The 23,357-nt window shown below is 39.5% G+C and overlaps 2 protein-coding genes across 7 annotated transcripts in view; both read right to left on the bottom strand.

The window, feature by feature from the left end:
* Positions 1 to 4,848, bottom strand: part of disc1 (DISC1 scaffold protein) — a 57,868-nt gene extending 53,020 nt beyond the window's left edge. For 3 of the 6 annotated variants that reach the window (XM_061689892.1, XM_061689893.1, XM_061689894.1), the window contains exon 1: positions 4,254 to 4,847. In XM_061689892.1, coding sequence (XP_061545876.1) covers positions 4,254 to 4,326 — 73 coding nt within the window. In that variant the 5' untranslated portion in view covers positions 4,327 to 4,847. Of the gene's footprint in view, positions 1 to 4,253 lie in introns of all 6 variants that reach the window. The other 3 variants (XM_061689889.1, XM_061689891.1, XM_061689895.1) reach the window with 3 other exon arrangements.
* A 2,234-nt stretch (positions 4,849 to 7,082) lies between these two features.
* Positions 7,083 to 23,357, bottom strand: tsnax (translin-associated factor X). The gene is made up of 6 exons (XM_061690651.1): positions 23,051 to 23,357; positions 22,502 to 22,588; positions 18,894 to 19,008; positions 16,973 to 17,103; positions 10,320 to 10,429; positions 7,083 to 8,145 (listed from the first exon to the last, which is right to left on the bottom strand). Exons 1-6 carry the CDS (start codon positions 23,064 to 23,066, stop codon positions 7,768 to 7,770), a joined length of 837 nt encoding a protein of 278 aa, XP_061546635.1. The 5' UTR covers positions 23,067 to 23,357; the 3' UTR covers positions 7,083 to 7,767.

Here is a 23,357-nt window from a genome sequence, read left to right as displayed (position 1 = left end):
CATTGGTTGTTGAAAGTGCTTAAACCAAAGACGGGAGGAATGCAGAAAGGATCTCGTAAAAGCAATCGTTTGAGGAACCAACTCAGCAAGACACACACACACACACACAGAGAGATCAGCAGATCAGCAAATCCACATGTCAGCAGGCTCCTGAGAAGCAGTGTGCCTCTGCAGATGTGCAACACCACACCACTTGTGACCCCACACTGTCTGTCCGTCTGTTGATATAACTATCATGGCGTGTGATGAGGCATTCCTCCAAAATCAGCTCCCCACTTCCTGTATTGTCACATGAGGACCACAATCCATCAGTGCTTTGTTTCAGTACTGGGTAGACAAAGCATACAAGTACACACCAAAACACATTTTCTACTTGTTCCCACTGTAGTTGAATGTTGTTTACATCCCATTATCACAGATATACAATAGGGCAGAAAGGTCTATTACCCTCAAAATTATATTAAATGTTAAACAACCAAATCATTTTTAAAAAATAAAAAAAAAATTAAAAAGTGGATCAATTATACAGATTACTTTGATTTATTAATGTGAATAAAAGTGTTAAATATTTCAATTGGAAGTGGGTAAAATTGTTGGATGGGTAAGCCAAATAAATGGTAATGTGGGTCTTAACTCGATGAAATAGAAACAATGTAAATAGCATTGGAAATAAATACATAAATAAATAATGTACATTTTTATCATGCACACAAAAAGAACAAGCCATATATTGTAATGTAATAATGTCGTGATAATTCAATAGTGGAGTGACTTTTGCCTCACAGTCACTCACAGTCAGGGGATCCAAGTTGGAATCTCTGTTGGAACAATACTGTATGAAGTTTGTATGTTCTCCGAGTGCTTGTGTGGAGTTTCTCCGGGTACTGTAGTATTTTACGAACATACTTCTGAGGTCTAAATTGTCCATAGGTGTGAATATGATTGTGAATGGTTGTTTGTCTAAGTACTTTGTGACTGATTGGTGACTGGGCTAGAGTGTACACCCCCTCTCGCCTAAAGTCAGCTGGGATAGGCAACTCTAATGAGCACCAGTGGTATAAAAAAAAATATATTAAAAAAAAGGGGGGGGGGGTGCTTTGAGGGACAGAATAAAAATGCTAGGAACCTATCAATCCCAATACTGTCCTGTAATATAAAAGCAGTACAATGTGGAATTATGTAATATTAACAGTAAGGTCAGCCTTTTCCTTGCAAGTCAAAATATGATGAATTTATAACTCATCAACTGTGGGAGGGAATGTCTTTGACCTGCGAAACCAGGATGCTTCACACTAAAAAACTCTGACACACAAAAAAAATACAATGATTTGCAAATCCTATATTAAATTGAATATACTACAAAGACAAGAGAATATTTGCAACAAAAAAAACAAAAAAAATAACATTCATCAGTTTGAACATTAAATATCTTTTCTTTGTAGTGTATTAAATTGAATATAGGTGGGAAAGGATTTGTAAATCATTGTACTCTGTTTTTATTTGTTTTACACAACATCCCAACTTCATTGGAATTTGTAATAGATGAATTAGATGATGATGATGATGACGATGTCGTTTCCAAGACCAAAAGTGTTCAAGTATGTTGTAAAAGTCAAGTGACAAAAGCGTGACATTTGTACCCCTTAAATTACAACTTTTTTCTGCACAAGTTACAGTGTGAACAAGTGAAACGTCACTGACAGTACTGTATACATTACAATACAGTACATGCAGTACATCCATCCATTTTCTATAGTGCTTGTCCTTATTAGGGTCACATGGAGGGCTGTTACTATCAAATATTTTTAGAGTCGATTATTCTATCAATTAATCCATCGTTTACTCGAATAATCAGATAAAAATTCCTTTTGCATTAAAGTTTATACATCAAATAATTTTTCACATTACTCTTTATTAACTGATTATTGTTGTTTATTTGGTATTGTTTAATGATTAAACAAAAACTACAATTAAGCAATATTAATAGAGAGGGAGTGATGTACTCACCAACATTTTTGAAAATAAGAGCTACTTCTTGGGTACTGATTAATGTGAAGGGCTACTAGTTTGATATACACTTCTAAGGCTGCTTCAGGTTCGACTACATGGCAATTCCAGGTTATTCATACTATTGCTGCAAAAAATATGTTCATAATAGATTAAACTGACTGTAATTGTTTTCCATAAATTGATTATGATTCAGTTACTGGTTTGGTCCGTAACCTCAGAAAATAGGGAAAAATGTTAATCATTGTTTTCCAAAGTAAAAGCATCCATCCATCAATTCTCAACACTTCTTATTCTGTTCAGGGTCGCAAGGCGCCGGAGCCTATCCCAGCTGACTTCGGGCAAAAGGCAGACGACATCCTGAACTTGTCGCCAGTCAGTCACAGGGCACAAATAGACACGGACAACCATTCGCACTCATATTCACACCGTCACTGAGCGGGAACTGAACCCACGTTGCCCACACCAAACTCAGGCGAGTGTACCACTACACCCTCAGTGACAAAGTTAAAGCAGATGTTTTCAAATGTCTTATTTTGTTTAAACACAAAAGATAACTATGCTTTCATGTCGGACGACAGAAATCAGAGAATATTTACTTTTGAGAGCCTGAAAGGATTTGGACAATTTTAAGTTAAACAATGACTCTAAACGATGAATCGACTATCAAAATAGTTGTTGATTAATTTGATGATGGATCAGTCGATTAATTGACCTCTAGTCACAGGTGACCTGGAGCCCGTCTCAGCTGACTTTGAGTCAGAGGCTGGGTACACATTGGCCTGGTCGCAACCAAAAAACCATTACACTCACATTCACAAGAGTGGACAATTTGTAGTCTTCATTGAACTTAACATGCATGTTTTTGGAATGCGGGGTGAGGCGGAAATCCACGCAAGGACCAGAAGAACATGCTAATTCCATCCATCCATCCATCCATTGTCTGAGCCGCTTCTCCTCACTAGGGTCGCGGGCATGCTGGAGCCTATCCCAGCTATCATCGGGCAGGAGTACACCCTGAACTGGTTTGCAGCCAATCGCAGGGCACATACAAACACACAACCATTCACACTCACAGTCACACCAACGGGCAATTTAGAGTCTCCAATTAATGCATGTTTTTGGGATGTGGGAGGAAACCGGCGTGCCCGGAGAAAACCCACGCAGGCACGGGGAGAACATGCAAACTCCACACAGGCGGAGCCGGGGATTGAACCCCGGTCCTCAGAACTGTGAGGCTGACGCTCTAACCAGTCGTCCACTGTGCCGCCCACCATGCTAATTCCCTAACTCCAAATCTCAAACTGTGAGGCAGATGTGCTAACTAAAGCCGTCACACTCATTTCAGTCACAGACAGACCACACGGAAGTGATGGTTTTCCTCAGATAGCTGTTATGACTGGGAAACAATATAAATGTATAATCACCTCATTGTATTATTACTTATATAGTACATAACAAATAGATTGAGTAAATTTGAAATCAGAAGTTAAGGAAAATAGTCTGTTGGACTATTGTAGAATTTATCAAAAAAGGGCTCTCAATGTTATTAAAAGTAAAGACAGTTTGCAAGTTTAGTCCAAATTTCAGCAAGACATGAAGTAGACACACATGACTGCAGTTGCTTTTGCGGCCAACATATATTGATGTGCCGGGCCGGATCTGACCCACGGGCCTTGAGTTTGACCACTGTGTGCTATCCACTAGTACACCATCTTCCCCATACGGACGAGCTATCCGTTTCCTAAAGCCCTTGTCCTTATGAAGGTCGCAGGTGAGCTGGAGCTGGAGCCAGCTGACTTTGGGTGAGAGGTGGTGTACACCCTGGACTGGTCGCCAGTCAGTGGCAGGCTACATACAAACAACCATTCACACTCACATTCGCAGCTATGTACAATCTACAGTAGAGTCTTGAATCAATCTAACATGCCTGTTTTTGGAATGTTGGAGGAACCCGGCCGAAGTACCCGGAGAAAACACACGCAAGCACGACATTCGAACCCTGAAACTCAGAACTATACATAGGTACTAACCACTAGCTAGCTCACTGTCATTCTACTCCTTACTGTATGCTGTAACCCTTCATACACATTTGTATTTTACCTATTCAGCCTTTTTTGTCCCTCACTAAGGCTGCTGATATCCTCCTTCAGTAAGAAAAACTAAATAAACAAATACAATTTTTAAAAAAAAAAATATATATATATATATATATATATTTTTTTTTTTTTTAATTATTATTTTACCTTCCATGACTCCTTGGCTGTGGTGATGCAGGGAATTGCCGTGGCATTTCAGGCCCAACAATCCAGCAAACATGGCTCCATGAAGAAGAAGAAGAAGACGACGAAGCAGCTGGTGGTCCAACAGTCGTGTGACGTCGAGCAGCTATGCACTGACACGGAGCATGACTGAGCTCACTTCCGCTGTGGAAAAAGTCGAGACTTCTTTGTTCAAAACTACCACTTCACAGAGCAACTTTTTGCTGCAGCACTTTAGTCCTTCGTAAACATTTATCCAATCGGGGAGTTTAAGGGATTTTTCTGATGCAAAAGAGTAGTTCAGTTGCGTGTGAAGCGGCAGTCAATCCAAAGAAAAAGGATGGTCTTCTAACGAATAACAATGCAATATCCGACGCGGTGATGAAAGGAGAAAGAATTGGCAGAGTTTTACGTGATTGTCGATCATGCGGACCATTGATCCGTCGATGGGCGAGCCTCCAGTTAGTTAGTCGCTGCCCTATGTCGTGTTGGAGCTCCCACGCCGTGAGGAATTTGACTCCAGCTTCCTTCAGACCGCCTCAATTTCGCAGCAAGCATCCTATGAATGTTAGGAGACGCATCACCGCATTTCACGCTGCAGCTCTGCACGCGCGCGCGCGTGCGCACTCATTGTTGTATACTATGAAAATTTCAAAATGTTATATTCTGAACTTTGCGACAGTAAAACTAGGTCTTAGTTTTTTGGTTGCTTTTTTACATTAAAAGTGAAATTATTATTATTTTTTAAGTCATTTAGCAATTGTGTACAATTAAGAGTAGTATATAGTGTAGTGTGTTTTTAAATGTAATGAATTAAGACCCAGGGATCAGGTAATAACTTGATTTGGTCTGAAGTATCTATCATCCATTACTTATGAAAATCCCCTCACTTGGCAAAACATATACGTTACCTACACAATCTTATCCAATAAAATAGCTTTATCAACACCAATACTAAAATAATCTCCATATTTGATTGACATTTCACAGTTACAGTAATTTAAGATTTTCAGTGGCAGTGGAAAGACTCAGGAAGACAATAATAATTCATCATTTTAACCCGTTATAAATTTAGTTCAGTCTCTATTTTGTGTTTTGCTTTACTTTTTCAATGCTACTTTTCCTTTATGTACTTTGTGTATTTGACATACAGTATGTTTTCTGAAGCACTTTGGGGGCTTTGTGAAAGGTTCTACATAAATACCGACATTTTGCTTGCTTTCTTAACAATAGGCATATTGTATTATGATGGTTGTAGTTTGCAGTGGCGTAGAACTGTATATAGTATCCAGGTGTTACAAATACTCAGGTCCCCGAAAAGAAGAATATCAGAAGCACCTCTCAGTACTACACCTCCACTGAAAAGAAAACAATCAGAAACATGCCGTTCAAAAAATATACCCCACTACGCTGTCCAACAAAATTAAGTATCACATTTACAAGGGAAGAACTATTGATACTTTTAAAAATTGATACTATTTAAATTCCTAGTTAAATTCAAAAAGTCAAACTCATTATGAAGATGCATAAAACGCATTGGGAAAAAACTTTTCAGAAAGCCAGTTCCTATGCAATGTCTATAAAAATCCTTCTGATTGTTTCTATGAAATATTTTAATTTCTTGAGATGATGAAATTTGGGTTTTCGTTACATGTAAGCTACAACCCTGAAAATTTGGGGAAAATAAATTCATGAAATATTTCACTGTGAGTAGTGAATCTATATAATCTACAAGCTTCACTTCTGACTAAAAGACTGTATTCTGATTTAATGACATTGAATTGTATACAGTATAGTCAGTCAGGTGTACCAGTAAAGTGTAACGTTATAGTTACAAGGATTGCTAGGGTTTTAGTTCAAAGGATTGACAGCATATAAACATTTTTTTTTACATTGAGCCCATAATATGATGAACTTCAGATAGTTTTGCAGTAATGGCATAGAGGAGGAGAGCACAATTCTGAGACTATGCAGACAATCAAATCCTTCCATCCCTCTCTTCCCTTCATTCAGATTGGACTCAAACTGATGGACAAATCACTGACGAAAGGCTCAGTTTCTCAGTTAAACAGGTGCTGCCGGCACTCCTTGGCCATGTGCACACTTTGGATAAGGACAAGATGTGGGCCAGCGCCGAATAAATGTCCTCGCCTTGCATGCAATCAGATCACCTGCTCTGTAGATTAGAAGCACTTAATGTCCTTTGACAAGCAAAGGCGCTAACTGCTTACTTAGAGGACACTTCATGACCCGAGAGGTTATTAAGTTCAATTACTCTTAACAGAAGATATCGCAACATAACTAATCCCCATATCCAGCTATAAAAAGGATGTGCTGCATACTGTAGATGGATGGATAGATAGAAAGATCAAGTTTGAGACTTCAAATTGAAAAGAAAGCTTTTTGTCAAATTATCAGTGGACAAGAAAAACATTTATGATTAAACTCAGTTGTGGTTGATTGTGTGCACATTTGCAACCAATGGCCCCTAGGAGGACCCGGGGATTGAACCCGGGTCCTCAGAACTGTGAGGCTGACGCTCTAACCAGTCGTCCACCGTGCCGCCTAGCTCTGGCCATATAATTCAAAACTTGCTCCTTTAAAGGTAACATGGACCGCTTGTATTGGATGTTCAGGTGTGCCCAAACAAAGGCCTGTATTATTTTATCTCGCTGGGTCAGCATATGCACACACCATCACATTACATCTCTCCTTGCATGTGTGCATGCGTGTGGTCTGGTTTTTGGGATCAAAACGGGTATGATAAATTAAAAGTTTCGAGATAACAATCATATACAGCACAGGAATACAAAGTACTGATACCTAACAGCAGATGGCAGACTTTATTCACACTCCGGAATACACGCCCATCTGAATGGAAGGGGAAACATGCACAACTGGATAAAGACCAAACTATCAATCAACACCCGAATCTTAATTTATACCCAGCTCTTCCTTAAGGTCTGCAAGTTCTCAGACGAACACATACAAGAGAAAACTCCAAACATATAAAATTTGGACATAATCTACAGCTACCATAAACACAAGTGATGTCTCATGGATGAAGAGATAAGAGGGGAGGGACATGGGGGGGGGGGTGGTGGTCCTATGCCAAGAATACAGGGGTTGCTTGACGTTATGTATGTGCGCACGTGTATATCAGGTGGCTGCCAGCGAATAGGCCTGAACAAAGGTCACATGCTCTATCTTGGATTATCTGTGCGTGATAGTGGAAGGGAAGGGCTGAAGAGCGAAATAAAATAAACACGTTATCAAATAGACCTTAAGTCTTGCAAAGCATGGCCTACATGCCGCAAAACCTTTATCCGTATAAAACGACTGCAGTAGTCAAATCTACATAGAAAATAATACATTATTATTGTATTTGTAACAATATTTTATTGTCGTATGAAAAAGTAAACCCTGTTGCTAAACATAGAGCCCATTTAGAAGTTGAAACTTTTACAAGGGCTAACTAAGAGGAAAGGTTGTAAAAGAATTAGACCACAGCTTCTTCTGGGTCCATGTGAGTGTTCCGGCTGGAGAAGACATCTGCCAGCATATGTTTAGGGATCTCAGAACCACGAACTCGCAGGGTGTAGCACGCGTCCTCCACTTTGCCCAGACTCTGACGCAGTGTGTGCAGCTTCTTGGACACCTCGTAAGGGCCCGTGTTTCCAATGTAGGAGAAACCGTCATGGATCTGACGCAGGAACTGGCTCAGCTTGAAGGGCGTGTCGATGTCACCGTTGCCCACGCTGCTAATGCACAGGCGCATCAGCTCACCTGTCAGGTCAGCCACACCCAGCAGGTAGTCTGCGGGCATCACCTCGAAAGTCAGGACTTGAGTTTCCGATGACAGTGTGTCAGCAGAGCCCTGAGATAGGACAAGAGACAACAAAAGTGTTAAAAAGGAACTCAGTTGAACAACCTACAAATCAGTACTTTCACAATTTTTACACAATTATGATTATATCAAAGAGAATTTACCTTCAATAAGGACACTATCACAGCGCAATGATCTTGCAAAAAATATTACAATTATAATTCACCTTGAAAACATTACCCACCCTCTGTTTTTATGTAAGCTGTATTGCATTAGTAACAGCAATGAAGAGTAACCAAGATACTGTATGTTAATACAAGTACAGACCCTTTCAAAAAAAATGTAATATCATGGAAAAGCTTATTTCCATAATTCCATTAGAAAAGTTAAACTTTCAAAGATTATAGATTTAGGGCCCGCAATTTGTTTATCTTTACATAATTTGGTATGTCAAAAAACCCACAAAATCAGGAATTAAAAAATATAGAATACTGTGAAGAAATCACCATTCTCAGTTTTTGTAGCGAAAAAGACAAATTAGGGTCACATTAAATCAATCAAAATATGGTACTTTCAAAATGATGTGTTAATCTTCAATACAATTGGGTACCCCTTTGCTTTAATCACTGCCTCGATGCGCTGTGGCATTGCGGCAATCAGCCTTTGGCATTGCCTGGGAGTTATGGAAGCCCAGATTTCCTTGATGCTTGCTGTCAGTTCTTCTTTGTTTTTGGGTCTGGTGGCCCTCATTTTCCACTTGATAATACCCAATAGCTGAGTAGCATTTGTTTTTATAAACTGTATTATAAATGGCACTAAAATGGAACTTGGAAATGCGTAGACCTCTGCTAGTGTCTGATAGGTAGCAGTAATACCAAAGAACTTCTGTAAAACACTTTTCATTATGACAAATGAAGTTTTGAATTTAAAGTGATTTAATGGCATCTACCTTGGCTGATGTCACATTCCTCCATGAAGTTTGGTGATAAACTTTATTGTTTTCAGCAAATAATCATTAACTTGGAATTTTATGGCTGCAACACGTTCCAAAAAAGCTGGGACAGGTGGCAAAAAAGACTGAGAAAGTTGAGGAATGCTCATCAAACACCTGTTTGGAACATCCCACAGATGAACAGGCGGGTGCCATGATTGGGTATAAAAGGAGCGTCCCTGAATTGCTCAGTCATTCACAAGCAAAGATGGGGCGAGGTTCACCTCTTTGTGAACAAGTGCGTGAGAAAATAGTCGAACAGTTTAAGGACAATGTTCCTCAACGTACAATTGCAAGGAATTGAGGGATTTTATCATCTACGATCCATATCATCATCAAAAGGTTCAGAGAATGCAAAGCAAAAGCCATTTATGAACAACACCCAGAAACGCGCCGGCTTCTCTGGGCCCGAGCTCATCTAAGATGGACTGATGCAATGTGGAAAAGTTTTCTGTGGTTCGACGAGTCCACATTTCATATTGCTTACCTGCAGTCCAGACCTCACTCCCATTGAAAATGTGTGGCGCATTATGAAGCGTAAAATACGACAACGGAGACCCCGGACTGTTGAACAGCTGAAGCTGAACATCAAGCAAGAATGGGAAAGAATTCCACCTACAAAGCTTCAACAATTAGTGTCCTCAGTTCCCAAACGTTTATTGACTGTTGTTAAAAGAAAAGGTGATGTAACACAGTGGTAAACATGACCCTGCCCCAGCTTTTTTGGAACATGTTGCAGCCATAAAATTTAAAAAAGTGAATGATTATTTGCTAAAAACAATAAAGTTTATCAGTTTGAACATTAAATATCTTGTCTTTGTAGTGTATTAAATATCGGTCGACCATGATTTGCAAGTCATTGTATTCTGTTTTTATTTATGTTTAACACAACATCCAAACTTAATTGGAATTGTACATTTAGAAAGTTGCAATCAGTCTAACTTAGAAGAACATGTGTGTGGAAATAAACCGAATGCTTCAATGTGTGCAGATGTGATGCCACAGGGATTAAAATTAAAGAAAAAAGTTAGTTTTGGAGTCCAAGCTTTAAGGTAATTATGTCTGTAAAAAACTTGACCTGGAGAAATTCTACACAAGAACAGATACAAAATGTAAACCTGTGAAGAGTGGCATGAGATCCTCAACCTTCGATGCAGCAATATGCCACTGTGCTTACCTAGTTTAAATCATTATCCACTTAAATCTAAGAAATTCAACACTGTTATAAATATACCTTGTCTCCCATCATGAACAACAGCCTAGCGTTGATTTCCTCCAGACTGATGAGGCTGCGATGACGGATGTAGTGCTGAAAGGATGCGGCCTCCACATACTCCTGGATTCCTGATGCGTGAAACCCACATTGAAATGAGTCACTCACACCAACCAAAACTGCAGAATAGCCCGAAAATATACAGTACAAGTAAGGGATATTGCGCTTTTGGGTGAAATTTCCCTGATGAAACTAGCATGCACTGTAACTGTTACAGGTGAACTTAATTCGACCTTTTTTAAACTTTGTCCAACTGTTGAACGTTTCAGTACTTTTTGCACAACTTGCTGTTTTCTAACAATGAGTTGAACAGCACAATTCACACAGGCTGTTCTAAGAGGGAAGTGGCCACTAAGCATAGTGTCATAGAGTGTCATCAGCAAGTAGCAACAGAGATACAGAGAGACTGGAAGAGTCACAGAAAGGTATAACAGTGCACATCCTTGGAATTAAACAAACACACCACTTGTAAATTTTGCCGTTAATGCTCCTTTACAAAAAGTAGTAACTCATTCAACAGTTGGATGTACATTCAAACGTTTACAGGTCAGATTAAGTGTACCTGTAAACAATTCGTGCATTTTAGATTCAACCTAAAATTTCACCTGAAAACCTTTGTGATAATGTTGCACTAGATTTACACAAACTGAATACAGTAGTTTAAAAGAGGAAAAAAAAAGGTAGATTGCATATCAAGCCGAGTGTGCGTAAACACTACCGGCTATCTGCAGTGTATAGATCACAAATGCAGATAGTGATTCAAACCTGTTTCCTGCAACAGTCTGATTTGAACAACAGTGGCCATTTTTTGGGGCAGGCTGAGATGACCCCTCATTTGTTTTCTGGCCCTGTGTAAACAACAATCAAATAATCACAGGACGGAAGACTGTGTCTGAAGTTTACTTTTGAAGCGGCAATTGAACTTCAAAAAGGGCCTGCTATCGCACTCAGGCTAACCACAGAAAGATACCCACAGCTGGGACGAAGATGTGCTTCGTCTCTACTTAAACTGCTTTCACTGGGTACCAAACATACTTACAGCATTTTTTTGTTTGTGCTGACATTTTGCAAATATCACGTAAAGAAGAAATTGTTGTTGTTGGTCATACCCTCCTTATTTACATGGAGTAAAGGTTTCCAACTCAGTTTAACTAATTGGGAACAAAATAAATACAGGGTTGAGTATTTTTTTCCATAGTTTTAAACAAGCATTAGGACATAAAGGGTGCAAATAATTTGGCAATTCTGTGCCAAGACGAAAGAAATCAAGCTTTTTGGTATAAGTAGCCTAAAATAAAACAAGTACCTACTAAGAGACAGAAGCAGTCAACAGAAAGGAAGATGCATTATCCCATAAATATTTAGGCATTTTACTGTACAAAAGATGAAAAAATTATTAACTTTGAAGTGACTGATGGATGCTATACTCCTTTCAAGTAAAATAGCCACGGACTGTAAATTACTATACAGTGGACTCTGAACGTTCAATGCCCCAAAAGTGGTACACATTGGAGTTCAAGTACATTTTTCTGTAAAAAATATGCAGAAATTCTTGTGAGACTTTAATTTAGTGAGCATCTAAATTGTCTTTTGTATTACAACAAAAGACAGTGGAAACAAAGACGACCAGTGATATACAGTGCCACCAGAAAGTATTCACACCCCTTCACTTATTCCACATTTTCCTGTTAGAGATTTATTCTAAAACTGATTTGAGTATAGTTTTCTTTATAAAAAAAAATAAATAAAAAAATCTACATATAATATCCCATAATGACAAAGTAACAACATATTTTCAGACAGTATTGCTAATTTATTGAAAATGTAAACAAAAACATAATAGCTACATACAGCGTCTGAACTAAGTATTTAACACTTCTCACTAAATATATTTCCAAAGGGGCTATTGGCATGAAATTTTCACCAGATGTTGGGAACAACCCAAGTAATCCATACATACAAAGAAAGCAGAACAAATAAGATCAGATATAGTCTGATATAGTCTGCTTTGATGAGAGCAAAATTTAACTCTTTGGATGCGTTAATGCACACCATGTTTGGAGGAGAAAAGGCACTGCACATTCCCCTAAAAACACCATACCAACTGTGAAGTTCAGAGGTGGGAACATGATGGTGTGGGGCTGCTTTTCAGCAAATGGTACTGGTAAACATTATTGAAGGAAAGATGAATGGGCAAATCTATCGAGGCATTCTTGACAAAAATCTGCTGGCATCTACGAGGATGATGAAAATGAAATGAGGGTGGAAATATCATCAGAATAATGATCCAAAACACACTGCCAAGGAAACTCTCAATTGGTTTAAAAAAATAATAATAATAATTACAATTTTTTTTTTTTTTTTTAAAGCAAAGCTGCTACAATGGCCCAGCCAAATCACCTGCCTTGAATCCAATCTAAAATCGATGGAAAGAACTGAAACTCAAGGTCCATAAAAGAAGCCCACGGAACCTTCAAGATTTGAAAACTGCTTGTGTGGAGGAATGGGCCAAAATCACACCAGCCTCTCGCCCGAAGATAGCTGGGATTGGCTCCAGCACGCCTGCGACCCTAGTGAGGATAAGCAGTACAGAAAATGGATGGATGGATGGGTATTAAATACCAGATGGCGTGTTCAATACTTTTTCCCTGTGTCATTTCACATTATTACACAACTTAATTTCTGATCTTATTTGTTCTACGTTCTTTGTATGTGTGGATTACTTGGGTTGTTCCCAACATCTGGTGAAATGTTCATGTCAATAGCACCTTTGGAAATATATTTAGTGAAAAAAATGATGACATGTTAAATACTTATTACAGACACTATAAGTATTAACACCCTTGGCTTAATATTTTGCAATCACAGCCTCAGGTTTTCTTGGGTATGTCTCTACGAGCTTGGCACACCTGTTTTTGGGGTATTTTCTCCCATTCTTCTCTGTAGATCCTCTCAAGGTTGGTCAGGTTGGATGGGCAGTGTCGGTGGACAACAATTTGTAGGTCTTTCCAGAGATCTTTGATTGTATTCAAGTTCAGGCTCTGGCTGGGCCACTCGAGGACATTCACAGGCTGCTCCTGAAGCCACTCCTTTGTTATCTTGGCTGTGTGCTTTGGGCCATTGTTGTGTTGGAAGGTGAATTGACGCCCTAGTCTGAGTTCCAGAACACTCTGGAGCAAGTTCTCTTGAAGATTTTTTCCATATTTGGCAGCTGTCATCTTACCCTCTATGCGGACTAATCGCCCAGTTCCTGCAGCAGGAAAACAGCCCCACAGCATGATGCTGCTGCCACCACCATGCTTCACAGTAGGGATGGTGTTAGCCAGGTGAGAGCAGTGCCTCTTCTCCAGACGCTTGCAATTCAGGCCATTCATCCATCCATTTTCTGAGCCGCTTATCCTCAGAAGGGTCAATTCAGGCCATAAAGTTCTATTTTGGTTTCATCAGACCAGATAATTTAGTTTCTACAAGGTCTGAGAATCCTTAAGGTGCCTTTTTGCAAACTCGAAGCAGGCTGCCATGCCTCATTTAGTGAGAAGAGGCTTCCGTCTGGCCATTCTACCATAAAGACCAGATTTGTGGAGTGCGTTAGCAATGGTTAACCTTCTGGATGATTCTATCTCTCCAAGGGAACACTGGGGCTCTGCCTTAGTGACAATAGGGTTCTTGTTCACCTCCCTGACCAAGGCCCTTCTTCCCCGGTTACTCAGCTTGGTCGGATGGCCAGACCAAGTGCTTTTCAGGAACTTCAATGCTGCTGAAGTTCTTTTGTAGCCTTCCCCAGAGTTGTGCCTTGACACAATCTGGACTCGGAGGTCTGCAGACAATTCCTTAGACTTCATTGCTTCGTTTCTGCTCTGATGTGCACTGCCAACTATGAGACCTTATAGAGACAGGTGTGTTCCATTCCAGATGATGTTCAATCAACTGAATTTACCACAGGGGGACTACATTCAAGTTGTAGAAGCATCTCAAGGATGATCAGTGGAAATCAGACGCACCTGAGCTTCAGTTTTGAGTGCCATAGCAAAGGATGTTAATACTTATGTACCCATTATGTTTGAATGTTTAATTATTTTTTTTTATTTACACAAATGTCTGAAAATATATTTTCACTTTGTCATTATGGGATATTTTATGTAGATTTCTTTTTTTTTTTGTGTAAAGAAAACTATACTCAAATCAGCAACCCCCACACCCCACTCAGTCTGGCCACCCCACTAAAATCGGGCTAAAACAACCACTGTTGTCCATATCAGAGAAGTTAACATTCATTTCAACCGTCAACATTCAAGCTTGCTCAAATAAAGACACAAATTTTTTTTTAACTGTTGGTCATTCTGCGCACCCCAGCCCTAGGCTCAATCCCACAGCCACACATCCCCACTGCTTAAGAATTGAGTGCACTCGCCTAGTAGGATAAAAGGCCCAGTCTCCTAACCCACCTGCTAGTGTAGTTAACATAACTTGCCGCACAGCGCTAGCTGGCATCCGATATATTAACACCGATTTGGAGAATCTGACATAATCTGATGTGTACAGGATATGAAAAGAAATGGGACAACTATGCATTAAGGCAGGTTGAGCTCATTTCTACTAGAAAACTGCTCACATTATTTCATTTAAGGATATTAATAGCAGGTTACTTTTGGTAACTAAGACACAGAAACTAAAAGATAACTGCAGATTATTAGGATCTTTTATATACAATCTATAGCATAACACGCCACATAAAATGCTCTAGACAAATTAGTACGCCCCAAATAGATTTGTTTAAAAACCCTGAGTTTCATTTCAGAATGAATATTTTCTATGGCACACTATACTAAAAATACTCCCACAAATGTGGGTCATTTGTTTCACGAGATTTGGCGTGTTTACAAAAATATTGCAAAAACAACAACAACAAAAATTTTAAACTAATTCACAAGAATTCAACCATAGGTCAGTCTATGCAACTGCAAAATTCTGACAATAGTTTGTGTTCACTGAGGAATTGTTAAAAAGCATACAAAGCATTCAAAGGAGGTTTATTCATTTATGATGAACGTTGCGCTAGAGTAGTTAGTATGTTTGACTGGCAGAGTGATTCACACTGGAAATTCCCCACCACTTGTTTATGCAAGTCTTCAGCTAAAGAGCTTATCAAAGTGCAGCGTTGACCTCTTATCAGCAGCAATTCGGTTCAGATTTTGCCCTCAATATCGTTAATGGCCTCTCTATGAAAAAAGTGGAGCCATTAACATATGCCTGGAGACTCCTTGTCCAGTATAGCCGCAAAGCCTCTACACTGAGCTGTAATAAAGATGATAAAAATGGAAAGGGGAAAAGAGTCTAATTGGTGGGAACTGCCACTGGTCACGTCGCAGAGGATGCAGCATTGATTCAAGAGTGACTACAATCTAAAAATGACTTCCCTCCCACCCCCACGAGCTAGATAACAGCTCACCATCACACTAGTTTGCCTCCAAACTCTGCAGACATTTTGGCTACGCTAACAAGAACCGAGAGTGATGCAAGAAGTGGAAAAACAACGTTATCAGAGGGTGTTCCTTTCAAATGCCTGCACCAAGGTCACGCTCTCACACAAAGTTATTTCGCGATCAATTTTAAGCACAGGAGGCAATACTGGGGTGCACAACAGGCTATTTCTACTGAGAAGTCTTGCTTCGTTAACTTTATTTAATGCTTTACATTTCAGCAATGATTGATCAATAGAGTATGTTATCTCTTATGGATACAGAACTGTATGAATGTCATACAAGATGATACATAGGGAATCTTATAATAAAGCTGTGTCCAATAAAGTAGACTAACAAAAGCCAATGCAAATAAGGAATTGGATATTCTTTTTTTTTTTTTCTAAGGACTAATTGAGCACTTGACTTTCCATAATATTTGCAAGCAAACTAACATGATTTAGTTTTCTCAACATCCTGCCAAAACATTATGTAAAGGCAGAATATTTGGTACAGCTCTTATTTTAGATATTATATTGTGCAAATGGTCAATGTTGTGGATGGTCGATATACTGTATAAATAACAAATAAGCAAATTCTTGAAATAGATCACAGGTACGCAAGTATTATTCTGTTAGGGAAGCCATAAGTGGAAGAAAAGTACGACAATTCTAGGTTTCCAAGATGACAAGGGCCCTCGAAAACAATATTTTTTAATTGCATCATTTAAGTGGTAGTGGCGGCACGTTGGACAACTGGTTAGCATGACTGCCTCACAGTTCTGAGGACCCGGGTTCAATTCCGGCCTCACCTGTGTGGATTTTGCATGTTCTCGCTGTGCCTGCGTGGGTTTCCTCCCACATCCCAGAGGTGGGGTACACCCTGAACTGGTCTCCAGCCAATCGCAGGGCACATATAAACAAACAACCATTCCCACATACATTCACGAGCAATTTAGAGTCTTCAATTAACCTACCATGCATGTTTTTGGGACATGGGAGGAAACTGGAGTACCCGGACAAAACCCACGCAGGCATCGGAAGAACATGCATGCTCCACCAGTCAGCCACCGTGCCGCCCATGTTGAACATATCTTTTTTAAACCTCTCCAATATGGAATGTTAGTTGTTTTTTTTAGAAAGATAAACAACTCACCTGCAGTGAATGCTCTGTGAAACTGATAGATGTCCTCTCCTTTAAGCTCTTCGGCAATCTGACCAATTTTCTGCCTCACTCCATCCAGTTTCCCATCTGCCTCATTCAAAATGGCCTCTGCATCTGGAACACTTCCAACCCAAAAAGAAACTCAGAGCACAGTAAGAACGGACCTTCTACACTTTACCTTACAAGTAAGCATCGGACCTTGTGTGTGACTTTTGATTTTCCTATTCTTGCACAACAAAGTGAGAGGCTGGTACAGTGGTGTTTGTCCCTTTCCCGATTTCATATTTTTTTGCATGTTTGTCACACCTATAACTTTCCCATCAAACAAAATTAAACATTCGTCAAAGACAACACAAGTAAACACAAAATGCAGTTTTTAAATTGTTTTTATTATTAAGGAGGGGGGAGGGATTTTAAAAATAAAAAAAAAAATTAAATCTACATGGCCCTGTGTGAAAAAGAGAAAACAATTGTCAAAAGTCAATAGTGCACATTATACATAGGTATAGGGGCAAATGGAAAATGTTTTTCACATTTTATAAATGTATGCCGCTATCTAGTGGTTATGAAAATGCCATCGCTACCTAGTGGTTATAAAAAGAAGTGTAGCCTACACTTTCATTCCAGTATGACAGGGGGTACGTATGACTGCATAATATGTACAGTTCTGCTCATAAATTTACATATCCTGGCAGAATTTGTGAAATGTATTATTATTTTTTTTAATATGACTGATGACTGAAAAACAACCATCATTAATTTCTTTATGGTTATGTTTTGTTTAATGATAATGTGTTTCTGAAATGCTTGACCGTTTAATTTTAATCCCATTAAAATAATTTAAAATGTGTTTCGCCTAGTCCTTCATGTTTTCTTTAAAGAATTGCACCCATCTTACAAATTCTGCCTGGGTAATCAAACAAATGAGCACAACTGTGTTTTTCTAATTCCATCCATCCATTTTCTGAGCCGCTTAACCTCACAAGGGTCGTGGGAGTGCTGGAGCCTATCCCAGCTATCATCGGGCAGGAGGTGCGGGTACACCCGAATTGGTTGCCAGCCAATCGCAGGGAACATACAAACAAACAACCATTTGCACTCACATTCACACCTACAGTCAATTTAGAGTCTTCAATCAACCTACCACGCATGTTTTTGGGATGTGGACGGAAACCGGAGTGCCCGGAGAAAACCCACCCAGGCATGGGGAGAACATGCAAACTCCACACAGGCGGGGCCGGGGATTGACCCATGTACACCATTTGTGTATATGGCTCTCACTGTGGTTCGCTTGAGTCACAAAGCTTTACAAATGGCTTTATAAATTATTCCACACTGATAGATCTCAATTACTTTCTCTCTCATGTGTTCTAAAATTTATTTTGATTTTGGCATGATGTCTAGCTTTTGAGGATATTTTGATCTACTTCACTTTGTCAGGCAGGTCCTATTTAAGTGATTTCTTGATTGAGAAAAGGTGTGGCAGTATCAGGCCTGGGTGTGGCTAGAGAAATTGATCTCTGGTGTGATAAACCACAGTTATGTTTTAACAGGGGGCGCAATCAATTTTTCCACACAGGGCCATGTAGGTTTGGATTATTTTTCTAACTTAATAAAAAAACATTTTTAAACAACTGCATTTTGTGTTTACTTGTGTCGTCTTTGACTACTATTAAAATTTATTTGATGATGGGAAACATTTAAGGGTGACAAACGTGCAAAAAAAAATTTTTTAAATCACGAACGGGGCAAACACTTTTTCACACCACTATAAATGACTTGCCATGTGTTATTGATGAAACCCAAATCTTACCAACCTTAATGTCTTTGTTTGTTAAATAGGAAAACACAAAAACAAGTCCTATTTACAATTTAAAACACTGAAAAATGTATAAATCTTGATCATGCATACCTTGTCACTCTGTGTAAAAGAAAAATTGTCCTCTTGCTTTCAATGGTGACATCTCGACTGAGCTTAACAAGACGCTCGTATTTGTCGTGCTTGGTGTCAAGCTCCATCTGGAAAACTTGAAAGAAATGGGTTTAATGAGACATCCTTAACCCTTTAACCTTTGCATTTTGCCACCTTACAACCACAAACTTAAATGTTTTTATTGAGATTTTATGTTATTGACCAACAGAAAGTATTACATAATTGTAAACTGGACGCGAATGATACACAGTTTTCCAAAGTTTAAGCAAATAAAAACCTGAAAAATGCATTTGTATTCAGCCCCCCTGCATCAATACTTTGTAGAGACACCTTTTGCTGCAATTACAGCAGCTCTTTTGGGGTATGTCTCTACCAGCTTTGCACATTTAGACAATGACATTTTTACCCATTCTTCTGTGCAAAATAGCTCAAGCTCAGCTAGATTTGATGGAGAGCGTCTATGAACAGCAAAAAGTCTTGCCACAGATGCTCAATGGGATTTAGGTCTGGAGTTTAACTGAGACATTCTAACACATGAATATTGTTTGATCTAAACCAGGGGTGTCAAACAAACGGCCCACGGGCCAGAACCGGCCCGTCAGGGGGTCCAATCCGGCCCGTGGGGATGGAGAACACATTCACTATTTTTCAATAAAAGTAACTTTTGTTGCTAATTTTGTCCCATGGAGGGTCCACTGACAACACTTAAATGACATTGATGCACTTGTGAAGGCCAAACGATGCCAAGTTTCAGGAGCACACTGCAATTCTGTGAAAATAAATACTTCCTGTAGAAATGTTTTAAGACATTGAATATTACAAAATTTCAGTCAAATTCTTCACTTAAAAAGAGGTTGGTTTGTTGGTAACTTTTGGGGTTTTTTTTCGATACACTGCCACAACTTAAATTTTTATGTATACATTTACAAAGGATGCATAATTGAAAGTTGTATGCTCACTGATTCATAATACTATTGAAATAATGTTTAGTAAAAATTTCTGACTGCTTATGATTTGCAACAAGATAATGAATAAATGTGAATATTTTCTGAAACTACTTGTAATTAGTTGCACCAAAACAATGGGTAAGATTTTGAATAGTTGTTATTTATGGATTTCTAAGCCACAAATATTGTGGTCCAGCTCACTTGAGATCTATTTGGGGTGAATGTGGCCCACGAACTAAAATCAGTTTGACACCCCTGAATTCTAAACCATTCCATTGTCGGCGCCATAGGGGTCGGGTGCAGTGTGAGCCAGGTGGTGGCCAAAGGCAGGGACCTTGGCGATCCAAACCCCGGCTACAGAAGCTGGCTCTAGGGACGTGGAATGTCACTTCTCTGGCAGGAAAGGAGCCCGAGCTGGTGTGTGAGGTCGGGAAGTTCCGAATAGATATAGTCGGGCTCACCTCCACACACGGCTCAGGCTCTGTTACCAGTCGTCTCGAGAGGGTTTGGACGCTCTTCCACTCTGGAGTTTCCCACAGTGAGAGGCGCCAGGCAGGTCCGGGTATACTTATTACCCCCCGGCTCGGCGCCTGTACTTTGGGGTTCACCCCAGTGGACGAGAGGGTAGCCTCCCTCTGCCTTTGGGTCGGGGGATGGGTCCTGACTGTTGTTTATGCCTATGCACCAACCAGCAGTTCAGAGTACCCAACCTTTTTGGAGTCCTTGGAGGGGGTGCTGGAGAGTGCTCCCGGTGGGGACTCCATCGTTCTGCTGGGGGACTTGCTCACCTGGGCAATGACAGTGAGAGGGGCGTGATTCAACAACTTCCATAAAGGCCAGATTTGTACAGTGTACGACGTATAGTTGTCCTGTGGACAGATTCTCCCACCTGAGCTGTGGATTTCTGCAGCTCCTCCAAAGTGAACATAGGTCTCTTGGCTGCTTTTCTGACCAGTGCTCTTCTCACTCGCTCTGTCAGTTTAGGTGGACGGTCATGTCTTGGTAGGTTTGCTGTTGTGCCATACTTTTTCCATTTTCGGATGATGGATTGAACGGTGCTCCTTGAGCTATTCAAAGCTTAGGATATGTGTACATAACCTAACTCTGCTTTAAACTTCTCCACAACTTTATCCTTGACCTGTCTGGTGACTTCCTTGGGCTTCATGATACTGTTGTTAACTAGTGTTCTCTCACAAATCACAGAAGCCTTCACAGAACAAGGGTGCTGTAAACAGAGTAAATTACACACAGGGGGACTCTGTTTTCTCTAGTACGTGACTTCTGAAGACAATTGATTGCACTGGAATGTATTTAGGGGTATCAGAGTACAGGATGCTCTATAAAAAATGCACACTCGGGTTGCACAATATTGGAAGAAGAAGAAAAAAAGAATTAAAACTGGCAATAAATATATTGCAATATGAAAAAATTGAGGAAAACTAGCACAAATGTATATTTTCCCCACTCGGATTTATTGTTTTGAGAGTTTATAACAGGTACAGTAGAAAAACTATGCCCAGTTGAGTACAGAGGTATACTGAGGTCCACCTGTATTTAAATGTACTTTCGTATTGAGCAGGTTAATAGTCCTGTCAGACTTAAATTTAGAAAATAATTTATTTTTAATGGTAATTTATACTGTAGTACGTACTGTATTAGCTGTTAACACATTCCTAACATTACTCATTTGTGTTTCATCAATCTATTAGTTTACATTTACATGTTTTAACATAATATGCATTCTATATTTGAGCACATTCGTTACCGTGAAACACGTTGTGCATTTGTTGCATTCTGAAGAGCGATACATTATAAGCAGTCGTGCAATTGTTTCCGTGTCCTCATTAATAGTTATATAAGAAGTGTATAACACAGTGGGCTGCTCCGTTTGTGTATCAGAACTGTAAGGCAGACGTACAAATCAATTGTTGATCATGCTGCAGACAGACAGATACTGTAATAACCCTTCATATTGTTCGAGTTCTGTGGTTAATAATAAGGCATTACAATATAAATTGTAATTCTCCTCCTCCCGACACAATATATACAATATATATTGTAATTCTCCTCCTCCCGACACCCCGCATCTCAGTCGTGGTGGCCGATATGGAAAGAAGAAGACTGTGGACTGTATGATAAACAATGACCTCCCACTTATTTTCCTCTGTGTTTAAGATAGGAAGAGGTCTGTCAAATTAACACGTCATGAGGGCTGCTTCTTCAAGCCATCAGCAATCTATGTTTGCTGATTATGAAAAATTGTTGACTCTCTAGTAACTAACATTGATTTGGCAGAGTAACTGTAATATGACTACTTTTCTGAAAGAAATAACACGTTACATTGCTCGTTACGCAAAATGGTGGCCATTTTGGAGTAACGTTACCAGGCATCACTGATTGTGCAGCTCTTAATGGACAGCACATTTTTCAGATTTACATTTGCTTCAAATTTTCAAAACCCTATATTTCATTCGACTACAAAATTATAAGATACTTTGTGTTGGTCTATCTCTTGCGCATACAATCTTGACAAAATACATTCCAATTTGTGATTGTAAAGTCACGTGAAAGAGTTCAAGGGGTATGAATACTTTTCCAAGGCATTGTTAAGTGATATTGATGCAAAGAGAATATGGTTACCTCTGAAGGCTTCAGTGACCGATGAAAATGGATCGACACTTGCCTCACAATGCTGAGCCACATCATTTTTCTGTGGCTGTCCCTCAGCTGTAAACGATGCAGAAAAGGGCTGTTTTTTTCTCCAATGCCAAATTCTTGTGACAGCTATCTGAACAACTCTCACGCAGATCTCGTGTACTGTGGCTGAGCTGCAGAGTCATCGACGATCCCTTTATTTTGCTATTTAATGCGCAGCTTTGGTCTGGTGAAATAATAAGAAACCGACTTGCATTGTCCTACAGATTAAATTTGAACATGTGTTGCAAATGTCCTCGACGTTAATTCACACTATGAAGTAATAACGCCCAAAAAACATCAATACATTGCAGTACAGTACTCAGTGGAGCAATTAAAGAAAGTTCCTTTTCACTGAGCCGAATGGAAACTAATAAGCAGTCGGATTCATAATGTAAACAATGGCTATTAACTTAGAACGTAGAAACTATTGCACGCGCGTCTGACGTTTTCATGCCAAAGTGAGGAATGATTATTCGCAACGTCTGAACTTACCTACTTGCTTATTCATACCGTCACCGTGTCCGTAAAGTACAACTGAAGCAGAATTGTGATTATTTTCGACGACTGCTAACGTTAAGAGTGCAGTGTGTATAATTATAACAGGCACCACAGCCGTTTACGCTATAGCCTGACTGGGCTTAATTAAATAGTTCGTTGGGTGAAGTTGTTGAGTTTGTATTCAAAAGTAATAATTACTAGCGCATTAAAACACATGTATGATAAATATTCAGGAATTCCATACGAAATAAATTCTAATTATGTGGATTTCTTTTTCAGGCAGTCGGACTGCCTGGCTGGG

This window comes from Phycodurus eques, chromosome 11 (assembly GCF_024500275.1).
Source record: "Phycodurus eques isolate BA_2022a chromosome 11, UOR_Pequ_1.1, whole genome shotgun sequence".
In the NCBI taxonomy this organism is placed as follows: Eukaryota; Metazoa; Chordata; class Actinopteri; order Syngnathiformes; family Syngnathidae; genus Phycodurus; species Phycodurus eques.
This window is presented reverse-complemented; position numbering and strand designations above follow the sequence as displayed.